Genomic DNA, 17,304 nt, shown 5'->3' with positions numbered 1-17,304 from the left:
TGGAGCAAAGCTGAGGTTGTCAGGGAGCATGTAAAAACCAGCTAAGAAGACAAAATCAGGTTTAAATAGTATGCCAGGAATGAAAATCAATGAAGACAACAACAGGTGGGCAGCAGGTTGGTGCAGCTGGTTCATTTCTGCAGACAGGGAAAGTTCATTAACAGCCCTTGTGTGTCTTTGAATGAAGGAAATAATTCCTGTCACTTACCCCAGGCAGCCTGACTGAGCCAGGGGAGGAAAGAAGGAACCTGAAAGTCACAGACACCGAGCTCAAAAGGGGACACATTACAGCAGAAGCTGTTTCAGAAGAGAACACACAGAAAGAAAAACCCCAGGAAATTATTCTTTACAGCACACAGAGAGGATGCAAGTCAGCACTAAAATCATCATTTGAGTATCAAGTTACACAGGAAAAAGAACAAACTACAGAGGCCACAGCATCAATATATATCAATATAGTGTTTAATGTTCTTAAATTGATACAAAAGCTAAAAAAGTAAAATTTCTGTTACCATATGACAAAAACTTTTATCAGCAGAAATATTATACAGAGTCATAAAATTTCTAGTCATAATATTTTCCAGTTGCTTAAACCCTTCTATTTAGCCTTACACTGGTTTGTATTTATTAAGAAAAGTAGCAGCCCATTTTGTCCTTCTATTTACAGTCTTTTAGGCACTGATGCAGACAAAACTCTTCTGCACAGATTTATTGTTTTACTTGCAGATAAATGTCACCAGTGGAAAAAACACTGTGCATCAGGCACCAGTCAGGGAATGCTGCTCTGGAGACTCCTGCAGGCTGCAGCCTCTGGTGCTCATTCCAGGGATTGAGGAGGCGTTTCAGGACTGTGCAGAACTTAAAAATTAAGCAGGTTCTACTCAAAGTAACAGCAGTTCCTCTGACTGCAGAAACAGAAACTGAAGGTAGGAGGGGCAGAGCTTGGTCTGCACAGGGACTGAGAGGTGCTTCCAAAAGCAAGTATAATATATACAGGAATTAAATAAATTAATGCTTCAGGTAAAAAATAATCAGTTTCACTAACTGTTCCAAATGCCAAGTGCTGTGCAGTTTTCAAAGAAAAAAATACATTTAAAAACTAAAACATTCATTGGAAATACCTGTTTCAGCTATCAGTGCTGTTGGGGAGAGTCTGCCTGTGCCTGCATTTTAAAGAAGTCCCAGAAGTCCCACCAAGGGTAAGGGACACTGTCCACCTACAGCTCTGAGCTCAGAAAGATGATCACAGTGACCACTCTCTAAGTCCAAGCACACTTGGTTTTTTACCTTTCAGTGCCCTTTTCCACCTCTTACAGGCTGTAAAGACATCATCAAATCCTTTTTTTAAGCAACCTTGCACTGCTGAGAGAGACTTCCCATGGAATTACTGAGCTGGCCCTGGTGTTCCCAACATGACCTGCCCCAGACAGGTAACCCTGATCCTCCACACCTCATGTCCAGTTTGAAGGCAGTGACCTGTCTTCTCCCATTTCTGTTCCTTTACCAAATGTGCAGGAGCAGGACAAGGTATGAGGGGAGATTTGCTTTGATTTCCATTTCGACAACACAGGGATGGAAACCAAATAAATACAAGACAATAACACTGACAGGTGGTTGCAATAGATGCAAAATGCTGAAGTAAACACAGTCCCAGGTCTTTACCTTTCCCTAGAGAAGGCAGACACGTTTGGAATAGTGTGACTATCCAGCTTTCCAAATGGCAATCTTCCCTTCTTCCTTCCCAGAGCCGCTGAGGACGTACCTGTCCTCTGCCGAGCACAGCGCCTTCACCGCATCGGCGTGGCCAACCAGCTCCTTGTCCACACTCTTCCTCTCAGCACTGACCACATAGATCTTCCCTTTGCTCTTGCCCTGCAGCTTCCCACTGCTGCCAACCCACAGCTGGGGGAACAAAACAAACCCACAACCATTTTCACTATTTCACATTTCAGTCCAGGACACAGCCAAGGAGGTTTATGTGGCACATTGGTACAGGGAGGGTTCCCTCATGATTGGTTGGCAAAGGGAAACACTGAAAATTTCATCAATAAGGGGCTTGGGCACCATTTCCTGTCCCCTTCAGATCTCCTCAGCTGATGTGGCATGAGCTGAGGGCTCCTGGTGGGTGTCTCTGCTCCCCTCTGTTCCCTCAACTCAGGAAATCCCCTGTGCCCCATGCTGGAATGTTCAGTTGCCAATGCCAGCACCAGGGCTGCTCTCCCTTATCCCTGTGTAAGGGACAGTGTGCCCTTGAATGCAAGAGCAGAGAAAATCAAGAGAAGAGCAACTAAAACTGCCAAGAGAAAGGAACAGCTGTCATATGAGCAAAGGTCAGAAAATGGCTTGGGTCGAAGGGGACTTTAAAGATCTCATTTCAACCCCCTGCTGCGGTCAGGGACAGCTTGTATGGGACCAGGCTGCTCAGAGCTCCATCCAACCTGGCCTTGAATGGATGGGGGAGCCACAGCTTCTCTGGGCAATCTGTGCCAGGCCCTCACCATCCTCACAGGGAACATGGAAGCCAAGACTCCTTAGATTGGAGAAAAGGCAGCTAAGGAGACTTTACGAAAGGTTTATGAACTAGCAGAAGGGCAGACAAGCTGAATTTAGAACCACCCTGAAATGAAGGAAGTCAGGGACATGTGGGAACCAGCAATAGTTGAGTTACACCGAGAAGAAAGTACTTCTCTGTACAGGGCTGGCAGTGAAATTCATGAACCTGCTGCTCTGCAGGGAACTGTGGCACCAGCAAGTCCAAAATGAAATCACAGCCACAGAGATTGTGTCAAATAATAGGTAATAAAAGACATAGGCCAAGGTGGCAGACAGAACACATCCTACTTCAGACAGACACAGCATGCAGCTGGGTTTCTCTCCAGTTTCTTAGAGAAAAACAATGGCTGGTTTTTAATTAAAGCCTGTGACTGACAGCCCTGCCAATGTTGTGGACAGCCTTTGCCAGGCTGCAAGCTCACTCTCCATAACTCATTGGTGCTTAGAGGGAACAGGAGTGCAAGTGGTGGCACAGGGTCTGCTTGGAGCCTGTCACTAATGGTGTCCCCCAGGGGTTAGTACTGGGCTCAGTATTAACTTACTCATAAATTACTTAAAGAAGAGTAGAAAAAGGAACAAAGTTCTTCAGTAGAACAAGAGAGCTTAATGCCTTGGGGGTTCCAAACAATCCTCTCACTTCCTTGAAACAGAGGTTAAATATATTAATCTCTGCCTTAGGGAAGAAAGCCCTAAAATGATTTTCCATTTTAGTGCAAAACTCTAGCCAGAGGCTGAATACAGAGAAAAGTTCCCTGTTCCATTAAAAAGAAATCATTTTTGAGGAAGGAAGAAGGGAAAATCTGAGAAAAGGATTCCAAAAGTTGCTTTCCCAGTAGATATACATTAGCTATTTATGTGCAAAGTAAGCTTGAATGGGTTCCTGTGGTAGCACAACTACAATAATTTGCACAGCCCCTGATACCAGATAAAAGCAGATACACAGAGGCCAGTAATGACATGGACACAAGATGCCAAGGCAGGAATCCATTGGCTCCTTTGTCTGTCCTGAATTAGGAATGTGGTAACTCATCATGGAAAAGGTCATCTCCAAAAACAGGCCAATTAATTGGCATTTGTGTGGTAACCTTTTCTCAAGATTTAGTCTGAGAAGCTCTGAGATAAAATATCAAAGGACCTAAATTTCCAGTTTCTACAGCTCCCTGGAAATGTCACCACACTTTTAATTACTGATGGGGGCTTGGCTTGCCATGCATTTTGGGGTAGACCTGCAACAGCCATTTGTGTTGGGCAGTCTTTAGCATCTCTGATTTCAAAGACGAATCAACATTGCAAACCTTCCCAGTGACAATGACAGCTGCAAACAAACAAAACTTCAGTAAAGAAATCCACAAGAGGCAAAAACAGTCAAGATGTCTCTCACCTGATTCTTAACTCTTATCATACAAGTAATCTCAGAGCAATCCTGAAGATGAATCTTTTGAGGTGTACTTGAAAGGTCTTTGGTGTTCCAAACGTACAGGTCACTACTCCCAGAGTAAGACGCCCACACTTCATCTCTCTAAAGCACAGAAAGATACATTTAAGCACTGCTGACTGAAAATGTATCTAAAAACCAGGGCTTGTAATGCCACATGGCCCTGCCTCCTTTAAACCATCACCAGAGTAAGTGCAGTACCTCAGGAAAGAGCTGGAAGCCAAGGAAAGAGGAACACACATCCCTCAGGTGGTGCTCGATTTTCATCTGCAGTTGAAACTCATCAATTGACACGACAAGAATGCAACTTCTTGTACCTTCAATATTAAAGATACAGAGTTAGTAACAGAGGTGCCCACTTCTTCCATCTCTACAAAACATGGATGAAAAAAGCAAAATAAAATGGAACATCCAACAACTGTCTTGTTTCTTTATGTGAAGTTGATTTTTGTAATTATCACGATTTGTGGACAGGACTTACAGCACCACAGTTGGTCATTATGAAGTTTCATAGAGGTGAGATTTTGGCAGGGCAGCTGAAAGACACGGTTCACTTTGAGAGTGCTGATGTTCCAAGCAATCACCATTCCATCTAAACTGCTGGAATACGCTTCACTGTTGGCACAGATTAAGAAAATAAACCAGTATAGTGTGCAGTCATGTTCAGAAAAGAGTGCACACACAGAAGAGACTTATTTGCAAAGCAACCAATTTTACAGTAAGCCAAATTAATGTCCATTTTTAAATTATCTTCAAGATTATCCTTTACAAACTCTGTATCAACTGGAAACACTGCAGGCTAACTCAGAGCTCAGTGAATGAGAGCAGGTTCCATCATGCACGAGGAGTAGAGCACAAACAAAACATTCCCTGTAATTCCTCTGAACAATGTGGTCTGATGGATTTTCTCTTGAGTTAGAACAAAAATATCTCAAACTGCTCTTCTTTGCTACTGCACCTGAGCAAACAAATGATACTATCCCTTTCCTTTTTACCTTAGACATTTGCTGTCTTAGAATGAGAAAACCTTTTTCAGAAGGTTCCAACAACACTTAAACAAGTTCTTCCTGAAACACAGTAACACCTGGCAGACCTACTGACCCTGGAGTTGCTTTTCCCATGGGAGGACAGCAGGTTAAGACCTTCAGCCAACACTTTTCCCACTGCTACCAAAAGATCAAAAGCATTTTGCCTGAACAGAACAATAAATGTATTATTTCTTTTATAAACAGGCAGGAAAAATCCAGAAGCTTGCTGTAAACATGTAGTCAATGACATGCTCAAAGCAAAAGTGAAGTGGTCTTTAAACTGCATCTGTATCAATTCTTCACTGGATGCTGCCAGTTTCTGGCTGTTCTCATCCTCATCCAAAAGAGCATTCCTTTATTCTCTTTGTTCCAAACCACACAGTGCTCTTTATTTAAAAAGGAAATTCTTAGTTGGCATACACAATATGTGAGCTACAAAAATGAGCTAAATGAAGACTTTATTAGCAGGATAAACCCTCTCCATTTAAAACAATAAAATCTTTCAACATCTAGGAAAATCAAATTAGATCTACCTGGGTGTTCCATTCTTCTTCTCCACAATGATGTCAGTAACATCAGAGCGATGATCATTCAGTTGTTTATTACAAGACATACTGTGGGTGTTGATGATGTAAATAATGGAGTCCTGAGAACCAATCCACACTTGACTCTGTTCCACCATGACCATGCAAGTCTGGGGAGAAAAAGTTGGGTTAAATAAAGCCTAGGTGAGAAATCAGTCTTGAATGTAACATAGAAAAGGCTGTATGCAGAAGTTACAGTTTGCTGGTGATCACTGTAGAAGATAAAGACTTGGCTCTCCAGTGTTGTACCCTTTGCTCTGCTCTATAAATAATGAGAGAACAGATCTCTCTGCAAAGTTTATCCTTCAGTAAATAGGATTAATAATTTATCTTAGGGACTGACTAAAGGTGTGCTTCCTGGCCCAAACAAAGTAAAAGTTACAGAGGGCATCAGGGGAACCACAGAATTTTCCTCTGGACTGGAAGCCAACCTAACTGTCCAATATATCCACACTTCCTACTCCAGCTAAAAGCAGTTTAAGAAAATTCTGTCTCCTCTGCTGTCTCTGGAATGTCCTTCCCCTCCCTCACACACTCTTCATCTACCTCTCTCCAGCCACCACTTGCCAACTTTTTTTTGTGGTATCTGACTCTTCTGGAATTATATCTTTTCCTCCACCCAGCTCTTCACCACCAGCTTTTCCCCTCCCTTTTTGACTCTCTCCCACACTCATCCACAGCAATCTCTCATCTTTCACACAAGTGACATGTCCAATCCCTTTTCCTGTGTCCTGTTTTTCACCCAGGCTGCATGCCTGGTCCAGATTCCCTTTTCACAGAGAGTTACTCTTTCAGGTGGTTTTTCACAAACCACTCCCTTTCACCTGCTGGTTGACACTTCCTTTTAGAGCTCTATCTCTCTTTCAATAGCACCCTGCTTTCCTGTGCCAAGAACCAATCAGGCCCTCCCAAATCTCCAATCCACCACTTCTCTCCAGTTGACTTGTTTTATTATTAATCCATTTAGCCTCCTTTCAGCTTTTCTCAAAAATCTCCACTTTTCCAGGTTAACTAAAGCCCAAACAACTCCACAACTTTTAAGGAACGATGTGATTTGGAGTCAGACAGGCTACAGCAGCAAAACCACACCCAGCTGAAGCAGGGACTGTGATCCTGTGCCACTCTTACCAGTTTAGAGCGGCCCATTTTGAAGCAGTGCTGCTGGATAGACCAGGTAGAGGCATCAAAAACCACCACCTTCCCCTCATTTAAAGCACACCAGAGTTTTGGATGAGCATTGTCCAGTCTTTCTGAAGGGTCAAGATGCCCTAGAAATAAAGGGGAAAAGATGAGAGAAGTAAAAGAAAACAAAATACTTTTGGAGATCTGTGGCAAAGCTATTATTATTAGGCAGAGCAGGTTTGTATGAAATGCATCTTCTGGAATTTTACATCATCACTTATGGACTGACACAGTTCTCACAATGCATTTGTCCTTGTTATCATCTATTTGCTGAGTTCACCCCATGATTTAATCTTATACTCCAGAGATACTCAGAGCAGAGATAATCTCCTTCATTGATGACTAAGAGCTGAGCTCACTGGGATTGCAGGAAGGCTTTTAAGCCCTGTAAATACAGCTAATAAATCCACTCACTCTTGCCTACTCCATCAAAGCCTCTCATACTATGAAGAAAGAAAAAAAAGCACCACTGAATCCAACACTCTGCACACTATTCCTTGTACTGTGGTTCAAACTAACTCCTCCACAGGACTCTACTGAAAAATAAAAACCTAACAATGAATATTGATCAACAGGGGAGCATCATCCATCCATCCACCCAGCTCAGAAAGTGAGCCAGAAATCTTAATGAGAAATCAGCCCATTGACATAGAATTGAAGTCTGTGATAAGGCATATGTGCAGAGAAAGGCAAATTAAGACAGTGAAAACTATGCCTTGGAGTATCTTAATATGCAACATTACTGTTATTTTAAAATTATTTTTCTGGTTTAGTATTCAAGACACAACCAATCCATGTCAGAATGTGAACACATCAGGCAGGCATAATACCAGGTGTTATAAGATAATGTGCTTTACTGGCTAATTAAAGCTGGGCTAACCTAAAGAGAGCAACACATCATCTTACCTGGAGTATAAAGCAAGACATCTATTGCCTGTGGAAATGTCTCAGCAGCTGAGGGGTTGATCTTGTGCTTTAGTGTCTCTGAAGTTGTTTTGGGGACCATCATAGGCACTGAAATATATTTTTAGAAAGTAATGAAGTACACATTTAAGCCTAGAATAGAACTACAATTCTTATAAAATAGCAATTCTACACCATTCATTCACATTTCTCACTTTTCTTTGCCTCAAGCTTTAGCTCAGAGCCCAAACACCACTTGTATGAATTCTGGTAGCAGAGACATCCACCACCCAAGGAGTCTAAAAAACCAAGACAAAAACACAGCATCCAAGATGGAGACAGAAGCAAAAGCATGGATACAGAAGCAAAAACCAAGACCAAACCAAACAAAAAAAATGGGTGTGGGAATAAAAAGGGAGTGGAAAAAAAAGAAAGAACAAACTCTAAACTTTCTACTTATTATTAAATAAATTGCATTTGTGAAAGAGCAATCAGGCTGATGTCTTTTTGTATTTCTACACATAATCAGTTTGAAAAACAGAATACACACTGAAAGAGCAGAAAGAGATGATGCAACACCAACAGGCTTTGTAGTATTGCTAGGACTGACCTTCATTTTTCATCCTGTCAAAATAAGACAGCTTAGAGGCTGCATAGATGCTCTTGGAGGACTGCAGGGCACCAACCACAGCATCCATCAGAAGAACATTTGTCAGGGCTTGCTGGATATACTGAGGATCCTAAAGACAGAAGTCTTACTGTAGTTTATTGCTCATTATTCTCACAAGACACCATGCTCAATATCACAACACATCATGCTTAGCACAAGCACCAGGCAGCTGCTGCCCTGCAGCACAATTCCTGTCACTTGCTGTCACACCCCACTCCCACATCCCATGTTCCAAGCCAGGGCTTGGAGCAGGGAGTCAGAAGCCAGTGTTATTACAGGAATACTTCAGATCTGACACAACCTTGACACAGGATATGCAAACAAAACCATATGAAAAGATACAGCAGACATAGGATGGATACCCATTTCCAAGATGGATTTTGCTTCATGGGAGAAAAGCACCATGAAATTCTAAGATTAATGCATAAATTATTTAGAACAGAAAGAGACAGAACATGCTTCATATTATTTGGTTACAAATTCCCATATTTATATACCTTGTGATCATATGCCATTTTCTTTCCAGCCCACATTTCTTTCACTATCAGGTACCAGAGATCACACTCAGTTTTCAGGTTGGCGTCAAAGACTTCTTTTTTATGTAATGTTTTAATCCTCAGAGTAGGTATTCTCAAAAGGAGGAAAGCTACAGTAGTGCTCTTAACATCCTGGAAAAATTCAGGAAAGAGAAAACAAGGAGAATGTACCCAAACAACAGATAAGATTCTCTAATTACAGCTAATTATTTCAGTTGTCCATTCACACCATTAAACAGAGCTGGATTTATGAAAATAAGTTTAAACATCATCACACAGCCTTGGCTCCACAGTGAATATAAGCTGACCCACTGACACTTCAGTCACATGAGCACATTTAATCTCTGAGGTTATAACCTCTTGATTTTCAGTCATAAAATTTTTCTTCCAAACTCCCAGAATTTTACCTAATCACTCACGTAGTGACTTCAGCATTGTTTCCTACTCTCCTTACTGAAACCTGATGTTGAGAGCCAGCTCATTCTGGAGAATGGGACACAATCTATGTGCACAGGCATGCCAGAGGACAGGAAGCTGGTGCTCACCTCTATATCCCTGAAAGCAGCAATTGGGACATAGCCAGGATGGCCTCCTTCTGTCAGCAGGAACAAGCGCTTCTGGGTCAGAGCGATTTTCCCAACTCCATAGCTGGTTTTAACTGAGCAGGATAACTTGTAGACACATTCATTTTTATCTAGATGCTCAATTACTGCTGGTGGCAGATTCACTTCTTGAGCTTCTGCTTCAGTTTCTTTCCAGTAGTTGTAGAAATCTCTGAATGTTTCAGGATCAATTTGTTTCTGCTGTCCTAAAAAAATTTTTAAAACCCCTTTAGTATGAGAAGCTATTACACAGATTTGTAGAGGAAGACATGTTTAGAAAGACAGTGCCTGTCAAATTGTGTCTTTTTATTGTGCATATAAGCATAGACATTCTAGGCAGATGTCCCCATCCCAAGGTTATCTCAGGTACTATCCTGAGATAAGTCCCCCAAGGTACAACCACCCCTCATTGAGTAAAATGTGTGACTAAAGTCACTCCAGCTCCACCTAAATGTAAAGGAATGGTATAAAAGTGAGTTAAAAATGGGGAGAAGTTAGAGAAGTCTCCATATAAATTCTGGGATCAGTCAACAGGCTGAACCTGTCTTCTCCCCCATAGGATCACCTGCTGGTTAAGAATCACACTCCAGGCACACTGAATCATTATTTCAAGCTGGCTCTTACTGGGGATTAGAGCTTGTCCATATGAGGCTTTGAATTAACATATTACTTTATATGCATTTTTGCAGTCAGATATTACAACCAGCAACTCTCAAACTCTGATAATTTTACTAATAGAGAGTGTTCTTCTCTAAGCTGTTAATGTGAGTCCTGCAAGGGTGCTGGCAGTGGGTAAAGGACACCCAGGAGGAGTTTCTCTGGCAGGTGACCCTGGACAAGTCAGTGGAACCTCCCCCCATGCAGCAGCTGCTCAGTGAACGGTCCCCACAATGGAACACTGACAGACTGCTCAGGCACAAGGGGCTCAGCTTTCCCAGCGCAGACAGACCAGCCAACACTGAGGGTTTGAGTAAATCTTCCGTTTTCATGTGACAATGCTAAATAACAATCAAAAAAACCCCCAACAACCTCATACTCACCTACTGTCAGGGCATCGAATAACCGGTGGATAGTGTCTATATCCCTGACAATCCCAGACTCCTGAATTCTCTTCACAAAATCATCCAGCTGCATGTGTGTTTTTGGCAATTCGAAATTTTTAACGTGGTCATCTATTTTCAGAACTTCCCTCTGTTTTTCCATCACTCGACTTATCAGCCTCTTGAGCTCAGGTCTGCGGTCTGCCTGCAAGCGCTCTGAGCGAGGCAGGGTCTCCACTATTTTTCTTACAAGGTCAGTAGGAAAAATTCTTAAGTCTGTTTTTTCTAGGTTCTGAAAGTCAGAAAGTGCACTTAGTAGTTTCCCTTGCATCAAGCTAACAAGGCCCCGCAGGTAGAAGTACCTTGCCAGCAACGCGGAGTTCTCGGGGGGTAAGGTACTGATAGCTTTGCTGAGGTGGTTGAAGAAGTCTGTGTAGTAGGAGTGAACACACTGGAACATCAGAGGAAAGTGAATTTCAGGGATTTTGAACGTGGTGATGGATTTGGAGGGCGCTCTCATAGCTAGAGACAAACAGCAAGAGAGTACACTGATCAGAGGAGTAGATGTGTAAATATCTTCACAACCAGCAATAGTACAAACAACAATCAGAATCCCCATCACAGCAACTACAAGAAACAGCTGTGCTGGGAACACAAAATGCATTTTTGTATCTATCATCCCTATTATGAGAATATTCCCTAATCAGCTTACATCAATTCTGGAAAAGTTAAAAAAAAAAAAAAAGAAAAAAAAAATCCCCTCATGGAGTTGTTTCTAAACAGTGATAAGCTTAAGCCCGTGTTTAATTTAAAGGCAGTAGAGAGCTGGACATAAATGGGTGAAGACTCAGGAATCAATTCTCCAATGTCAATCCCACTGGGACCAATCACTCTTTTGTGGTCCAGCAAAACTTACAGCAGGCTACAGACTGACTTCACAAGCAAGGGGAAGCACAGACAGACCCCAGCTCAAAGTGACTCAGGCCATCATTTCTTCCCAGCTGTGTTTCTGTGACAATCACTCAGTGATGTCACCCCAAAAGACAGCAGAAGTGTCTTGGTCCATCACAATCTTCCCTTACCAACACCTGTTCCCACTTTTCGAAGGGAGGAGTTCCTGGTGGGCCCCTCTGGCAGCTGGATGTCCTGCAGGTTGGGCATGCTGATCACCATGCGCCGGCTGGCCCTGCGATCCGCGCTGACGCGCCTGGAAGCCATTTTCTCTATAGTCAGCCTTCTAGGGGTGGGAAACATCAAATCCAACCTGAGGAAAATAAAAATAACATATTACTAGTTTCAGAACTTGTAAATGTTGTAACTGCACCACTTAATTAGTGGCTTGTCTTCTTTTTCTTCTGTCTTCACTCAGAGTCAGGATTAAAAACACGAAGGAGACAAATTTTCTCGTGTTTGGGTTTGGTTGTTTATTAAATCTTATCTAAAGTACACAGAGTTCTGCAACACTTCTAGCTACCAGCTAAAAGTGACCAAAATGGAGGTGAATTGAGCTAATTACAAGGTCTTCTAAAGCTTAAGAGTCCAATAAAGAGCTAACACCTATATTATTTATACTTTTGACCCAGTAACCAAACTCCTGTGATCCACAGTGCAATACTATCTGAACAGAAACTACTATCTGAAATCATGAAGAAGGAAGAAGACAGAAAGGAGACAACACCCAAAATCCTCTATCTGTCCCATACCTATCACTGTATTCTAAAAACCTCAAATGCAAAACCCTTCACCATGTGAACTCACACACTTCTATTTTAACTTCACACCCGTGACTCCAACTCCATCACTCACATTTGGAGCCTTCTCCAAGACCTCAGGTCAAAAGCAGTGTTCTCCAGAAGGTCAGGGTCAGAAAACACAGAAAGTTCAAAAATCCCAGGTTTCTGGGTTTCAACCAGAACTCAACCAGAACATATACACTAAATTACTTCCCTTTTTCTTTTTTTCCTTTTTGTATCATAGTATTACATCTGCAATTTCAACAGTCTTCTGTTCATGGAACCCTTTCACAATAACCATAATAGAGTTAACAATTAATCATCATCTTATTTATAGATGACCTGATCTCATACCAATAGAGTCAAAAGGACTTTTATCACCTACACCAACAGAAGATTCAAAACCAGAATAAGAAATGAGAAGACTGTACCTGTCCTCTTCAGACCGGGTACTCAAGTCAAGCCGAGCAAAAGCATCCATCTTTCTGTTCAGACGAGCTTTAAGGAAAGAGTGAAACATGTAGGTCTCTAAAACCTGTGAGACACAAAGGAGTTAAATGTGGGTCATTTATAAATTTACATTTTTATTAGTATGTTTTGTTCATTTTTATTACCTTTACACAAGCAAAATTGGGACCTTCCAATTTAGCAATTGCAAAAATAAAAAGATTGAAAGTTTCAAGAGAAAACAAACTAAGTTTCCATTCGCCTTCTGGATTTTGATGATATTTGCTTAGTGAGTAACAGTAATCTCAAACTGCCCTCCAAGAGGTGAAACCAAACAAAACTGAGAAATACTGAGCAAAACAGAGTTACAAGTTTAGTATGATCTTCCTACTTAAACCAAGTGCTGATGATACTGTCTGTGGTTTGGAATAAGAATTTGGAGGCACTCTAAATTAGCATTTTGTCATCATACTGAAAAGACAAGTGAATCATCTTTTCTTTTGGTAACCCCCAAAATTGTTCCCTGTTCAGGTAATTATTGTGGTATCATCCAGAAATAACTTCCAAAAGGTCAAATTGCTACTTTTACAATAGAGGGCATAATAAAAAAAGCCAGGTGTGAATTAAAAAGAGGGAAGGCCACCACCTGTCATCTCTGCACAGTTAAACAAGGTGAAATCTGGGATTTGAGGCAATACAACATGGCTATTATAGAAATGTTCAAATGCCTCTTACTAATCCACTTGCAATGTCCAGTGTACAGCAGCATCTCCAAAAGCATTAGGATTTCCAATTTCCAGTATTCCTCCAGTAGGTGGCATATTTTGCTAGCAATTGTAGGTCCAGGAGATTCCCAATTTTAGTCCTTTCTAATGGATTTATTTTGAGTTTTCTTAATATAATTCCAGACACCACTAGTAGCTACTCCACAGTGTGTTACTTTCTAAGATTTACTTGAAAGAAAACCTGCCATTTTACTATTTGGTATTTGAGTCAGCTGCTCAAAGTCCTTCTTAAATATGTACATATAAGTTTTAAACTAATACTAAATTTCAATTCATAAAATTGCCACCATTTCATTTATAGCATTAGAAATTGCTGCTGAAAATATTTTAATTATTTCTATTAATCTGAAATCCTGGTCAAAAAATTTCCAATCAATTTCTCTCCTTAGGAAATATTAAGAGGTTCCTTTTAGTCCTTCCTTTTAGTCTCTTTGTTTTTAAGAATGTTTGCACATATTGGAAGCTTTATTGAACAAACACTGTTTGTCATGTAGGATTCATCACTTTGTTACCTTTAAATTTCCAGACATTGGTACTAATTCTAAAATACAGATTTTTTTAATAGCAGATAATCACAGCACTGAATTTACCTTTTTGTAGAACGGTTGGTCTCCAATTGCCCTTGTTTTCAGAAATTCTTCACTGTTAAACACTCTGTGTTCATAATTTAGATGGTCTTTTACCTCCCTGGAGACAAAAATAAATAAATATATAAATCTGCTTGGAGATTTGTAAGGAAGTTTTTGTTTTGCAATAGCAGCAGCCCACTGGTACTACTAGAACTATGCTGTAGCATCAGAAGACAAACAGAAATGTGCTGCAGTATTGCAGTATTAGAAGGCAAACTCAGTTTTGATGAACAAGTCTGTGTTACTGAATCATAGAAAAAAAGAATTAAAATTCTTACAAGTAAGGTAGGCTATCTGCTTCCAAACTCACATACAATCTGTAAGATTTAGTAAACCATGAAGGAGAATCTGTGTAAATCATGACTTAGGTTCCAAACCTGGAATTCCATTTACATACACAGTCCCTGAATCACACACAACCCACTGGAGGACAAAAAAACAAGTGCACCTATCATGGGCAATTGGAAAGATGTGACCTGACCTCACCCTGTCTCATCACATTGCATCTGTAACAGGCACATGAAAAACAGGGCTCTTACTACATCTTGTTAACAGCTTATCCAGCCATATAGGGTCAAGAAAAAGTGTGGTCGATAAAAGTCCATAGCTTTATGTAATTCTGTATAATGTAGCTTTGAACATGGAACTTCCACACACACAAAATCACAACAATGCTTTGCTGAAGACAGAACAACTGGTAGCACAACTGCATCAGAGAGTTACTTTCCTTCACTCCTGGATGCTGGTAGAGTTAGAAGATAGAAGAAACAAGGCTGAAAAAAAAGAACAGAGAAAGTTTGAAGTAAAAGAGAAAGGAAGCAAAAGAATCAACCTCTTTGTGATACATATTATCTCTTACACAGCAAAGCATCTGCTAATTTTTTGTAGCCAAATATTTAATATTTGTAGCCAAATATTAAAGAGTTCAAACTGTTATGAGTAAAATGCATTTCTCCTCATCTTTATCTGGAATTATCATTGCCAAACACTGAAATCCACAAAATCCCACTGTGGAAATAAATGCACTTCAGTTTCCATAATCAGCTATCTGTAAAGGCTGCTCCATTCCCCACACCCAGCAGCTACTGTCCTTCTTGGAGGGTCCAGACACTTGCAGGAACACTCCTTAAGCTGATCCAATAACAGACACCTGGCATTTGGACTCTAAATTTACCCAGCACCTTCTGACTGAAAGTGTCAAGGAGAATTCCGTGAGCAATTCAATACCTGATCCAAAGGGAAACCCAATCCCAAACACAGCCAATACCCCACATTTCTTAACACAGAATTATGGAACAGCCTGAGTAGGAAGGGACCTACAAGGATCATTGAGTCCAGCTCCTGGCCAATTGTCCCTTCTTGTGCCAACACTTTGTCCTTGAGCTTAAACAGCTCCTCTCCCTCCTTCATACTCAGGTGTTGCACTCTTCAGGTATCTCATCCATTTTCAGTCCAAACACACCCAGGTGTCCTGAACTTCTGTTCCTGTTTTCAGCTCTTTTACCCTGTCCTGGTTTGAATTCATGTGCCTCTAACAAGAGTGACCAAAACTTGACTGATATCCCTGCTGGGCCCTAAGCTTTTCCAAGGATGCACTTCTCTTCCTGAATTCTTCCTACAAAAGACAAGCTCAAAATCAGAAGAACTTTATTTAAGATATTCTAGCAATGTATATATACATCAAAACATCAATGACTCCTATTCCGTCAGGCTACAGGACCTCCTCCTCATAATCCCTAACGAAACCCAAGCTCTATAAAACTCCTACAAAGTAAGACAAAATGAGAATATTTTCACTGATGTTTGAAGTGTCTTAACCAGTACCACATGCTCTTATAATAGAAAATACTACATCCAGTATTAACCCATTACCTGAAGATATTAACAATTAACTGCAACATGGTTTGTTGCACATCCATGTTGAGTTTCTGCTGCCAAGCTCTCCTGCGGGTTTGGACCTCACCAAGGTCTGTGCTGGCTCGGAGATGGCAGAGCTCCAGATCAAAGTGCAGCTGCAGACCCTCCACTCTACACACAGAACAAAACTATTAACTTACATCCTAACACCAACAGTTTTTCTCATGCCTTAAAAAAAGTAATTTAGGCCCATGCATCTTACAGTCAGAGAAGTGCAAGATTGATTTACAAGTGCTGATAAGCTAACAAGAATCCAGGGAGTCCCACTCAATTAAATCACAGTGCACTCAGGTTTTTGTAAAGCTCAGAGTATGATCTGTATCAATAACAAAAAAGAAACAAGCATTCCAGTTGTTGCAGAATAATTTGGTGATTATGACTGCTTAAAGCCACTTCTATATTAATTAACTGAAATTTCTAATTTGCCCTTTTACAGTGGGGTTTATATGAATGAAATAATATAATAATAATTATAAATAATACAAAACAAAAAACTTGGAGCATCAAGCATGATTTATGCAGTAAGATAAACATCTTCAAGATCTTGTCACCTTTTTATGAAAGTTTCTGCTGCTTGTGCTGGAACATCTGGAATCTCAAGTTCCTCTTCAACCACTTTTGAATGAGAAATATCTCCATTATCTATATTAATTAGAATTAAATCTTCACCTTCCTTTTAACAAAAGAAAATAGGATGACTGTACATATACTTATATTTTAAAAAAATTTACTTCTCATTTACAAACTCCTCAGACAATTAATTTCATCAAGGAGGTAAACCAGAAAAATACTGAAGTTTTTTCCACAAGTAGAAAATTGTGTGGATAACTAAACAATTACATTCAAGAAAAATAAAGGCGACTGCCTTATCAAAGGTAGTTAGTAAATTAAATATGCTCTAATATAGAATGGACAAATGCACTGCAGGTAAAAATCAAGAGTGGTAATGGTGTAAAACATACCGTGCTCACTTCATCAAAATGATCAGTGTGGCATCCCATGAGGAAAGAGGTTGGAGCCATCACAAAATCCAGCATTTGCCGGGACAGAATGGGCACAAAAGTGTGCTGCCACTGAAGAGGATGAAGGTACAACATAAAGCATTCAGCAACAAGTGTCAGCAGAGCCCAGTCAGAAGAGAAGAAAACTATTCTCTGCTCTGTCAAAATACAGGTCATAATCTGGAAAACAAACCCAGAATGTTAAATTTTTGCAAAGAGGTATCTGGAGCACACTAGAAATGCAAATATTTCATCTGTT

The 17,304-nt window shown here is 40.6% G+C and overlaps 1 protein-coding gene across 1 annotated transcript in view; it reads right to left on the bottom strand.

Moving 5' to 3' along the window:
- Positions 1 to 444: 444 nt before the first annotated feature.
- DENND3 (DENN domain containing 3) overlaps positions 445 to 17,304 on the bottom strand; it is a 31,745-nt gene continuing 14,885 nt past the window's right edge. The window contains exons 7-23 of the mRNA XM_033072370.1: positions 17,007 to 17,225; positions 16,596 to 16,717; positions 16,000 to 16,155; positions 14,089 to 14,185; positions 12,698 to 12,801; positions 11,616 to 11,797; positions 10,534 to 11,055; positions 9,437 to 9,699; positions 8,853 to 9,023; positions 8,296 to 8,425; positions 7,689 to 7,796; positions 6,729 to 6,868; positions 5,550 to 5,710; positions 4,470 to 4,603; positions 4,190 to 4,305; positions 3,935 to 4,072; positions 445 to 1,902 (exon numbers count right to left, since the gene is read on the bottom strand). Coding sequence (XP_032928261.1) covers positions 1,702 to 1,902; positions 3,935 to 4,072; positions 4,190 to 4,305; positions 4,470 to 4,603; positions 5,550 to 5,710; positions 6,729 to 6,868; positions 7,689 to 7,796; positions 8,296 to 8,425; positions 8,853 to 9,023; positions 9,437 to 9,699; positions 10,534 to 11,055; positions 11,616 to 11,797; positions 12,698 to 12,801; positions 14,089 to 14,185; positions 16,000 to 16,155; positions 16,596 to 16,717; positions 17,007 to 17,225 — 2,964 coding nt within the window. The 3' untranslated portion in view covers positions 445 to 1,701. The remainder of the gene's footprint in view (positions 1,903 to 3,934; positions 4,073 to 4,189; positions 4,306 to 4,469; positions 4,604 to 5,549; positions 5,711 to 6,728; positions 6,869 to 7,688; positions 7,797 to 8,295; positions 8,426 to 8,852; positions 9,024 to 9,436; positions 9,700 to 10,533; positions 11,056 to 11,615; positions 11,798 to 12,697; positions 12,802 to 14,088; positions 14,186 to 15,999; positions 16,156 to 16,595; positions 16,718 to 17,006; positions 17,226 to 17,304) is intronic.

Source organism: Catharus ustulatus, chromosome 1, assembly GCF_009819885.2.
Source record: "Catharus ustulatus isolate bCatUst1 chromosome 1, bCatUst1.pri.v2, whole genome shotgun sequence".
Taxonomy (NCBI): Eukaryota; Metazoa; Chordata; class Aves; order Passeriformes; family Turdidae; genus Catharus; species Catharus ustulatus.
Note: the sequence above shows the minus strand (reverse complement) of the source record. Positions and strands in the feature narration are given on the sequence as shown.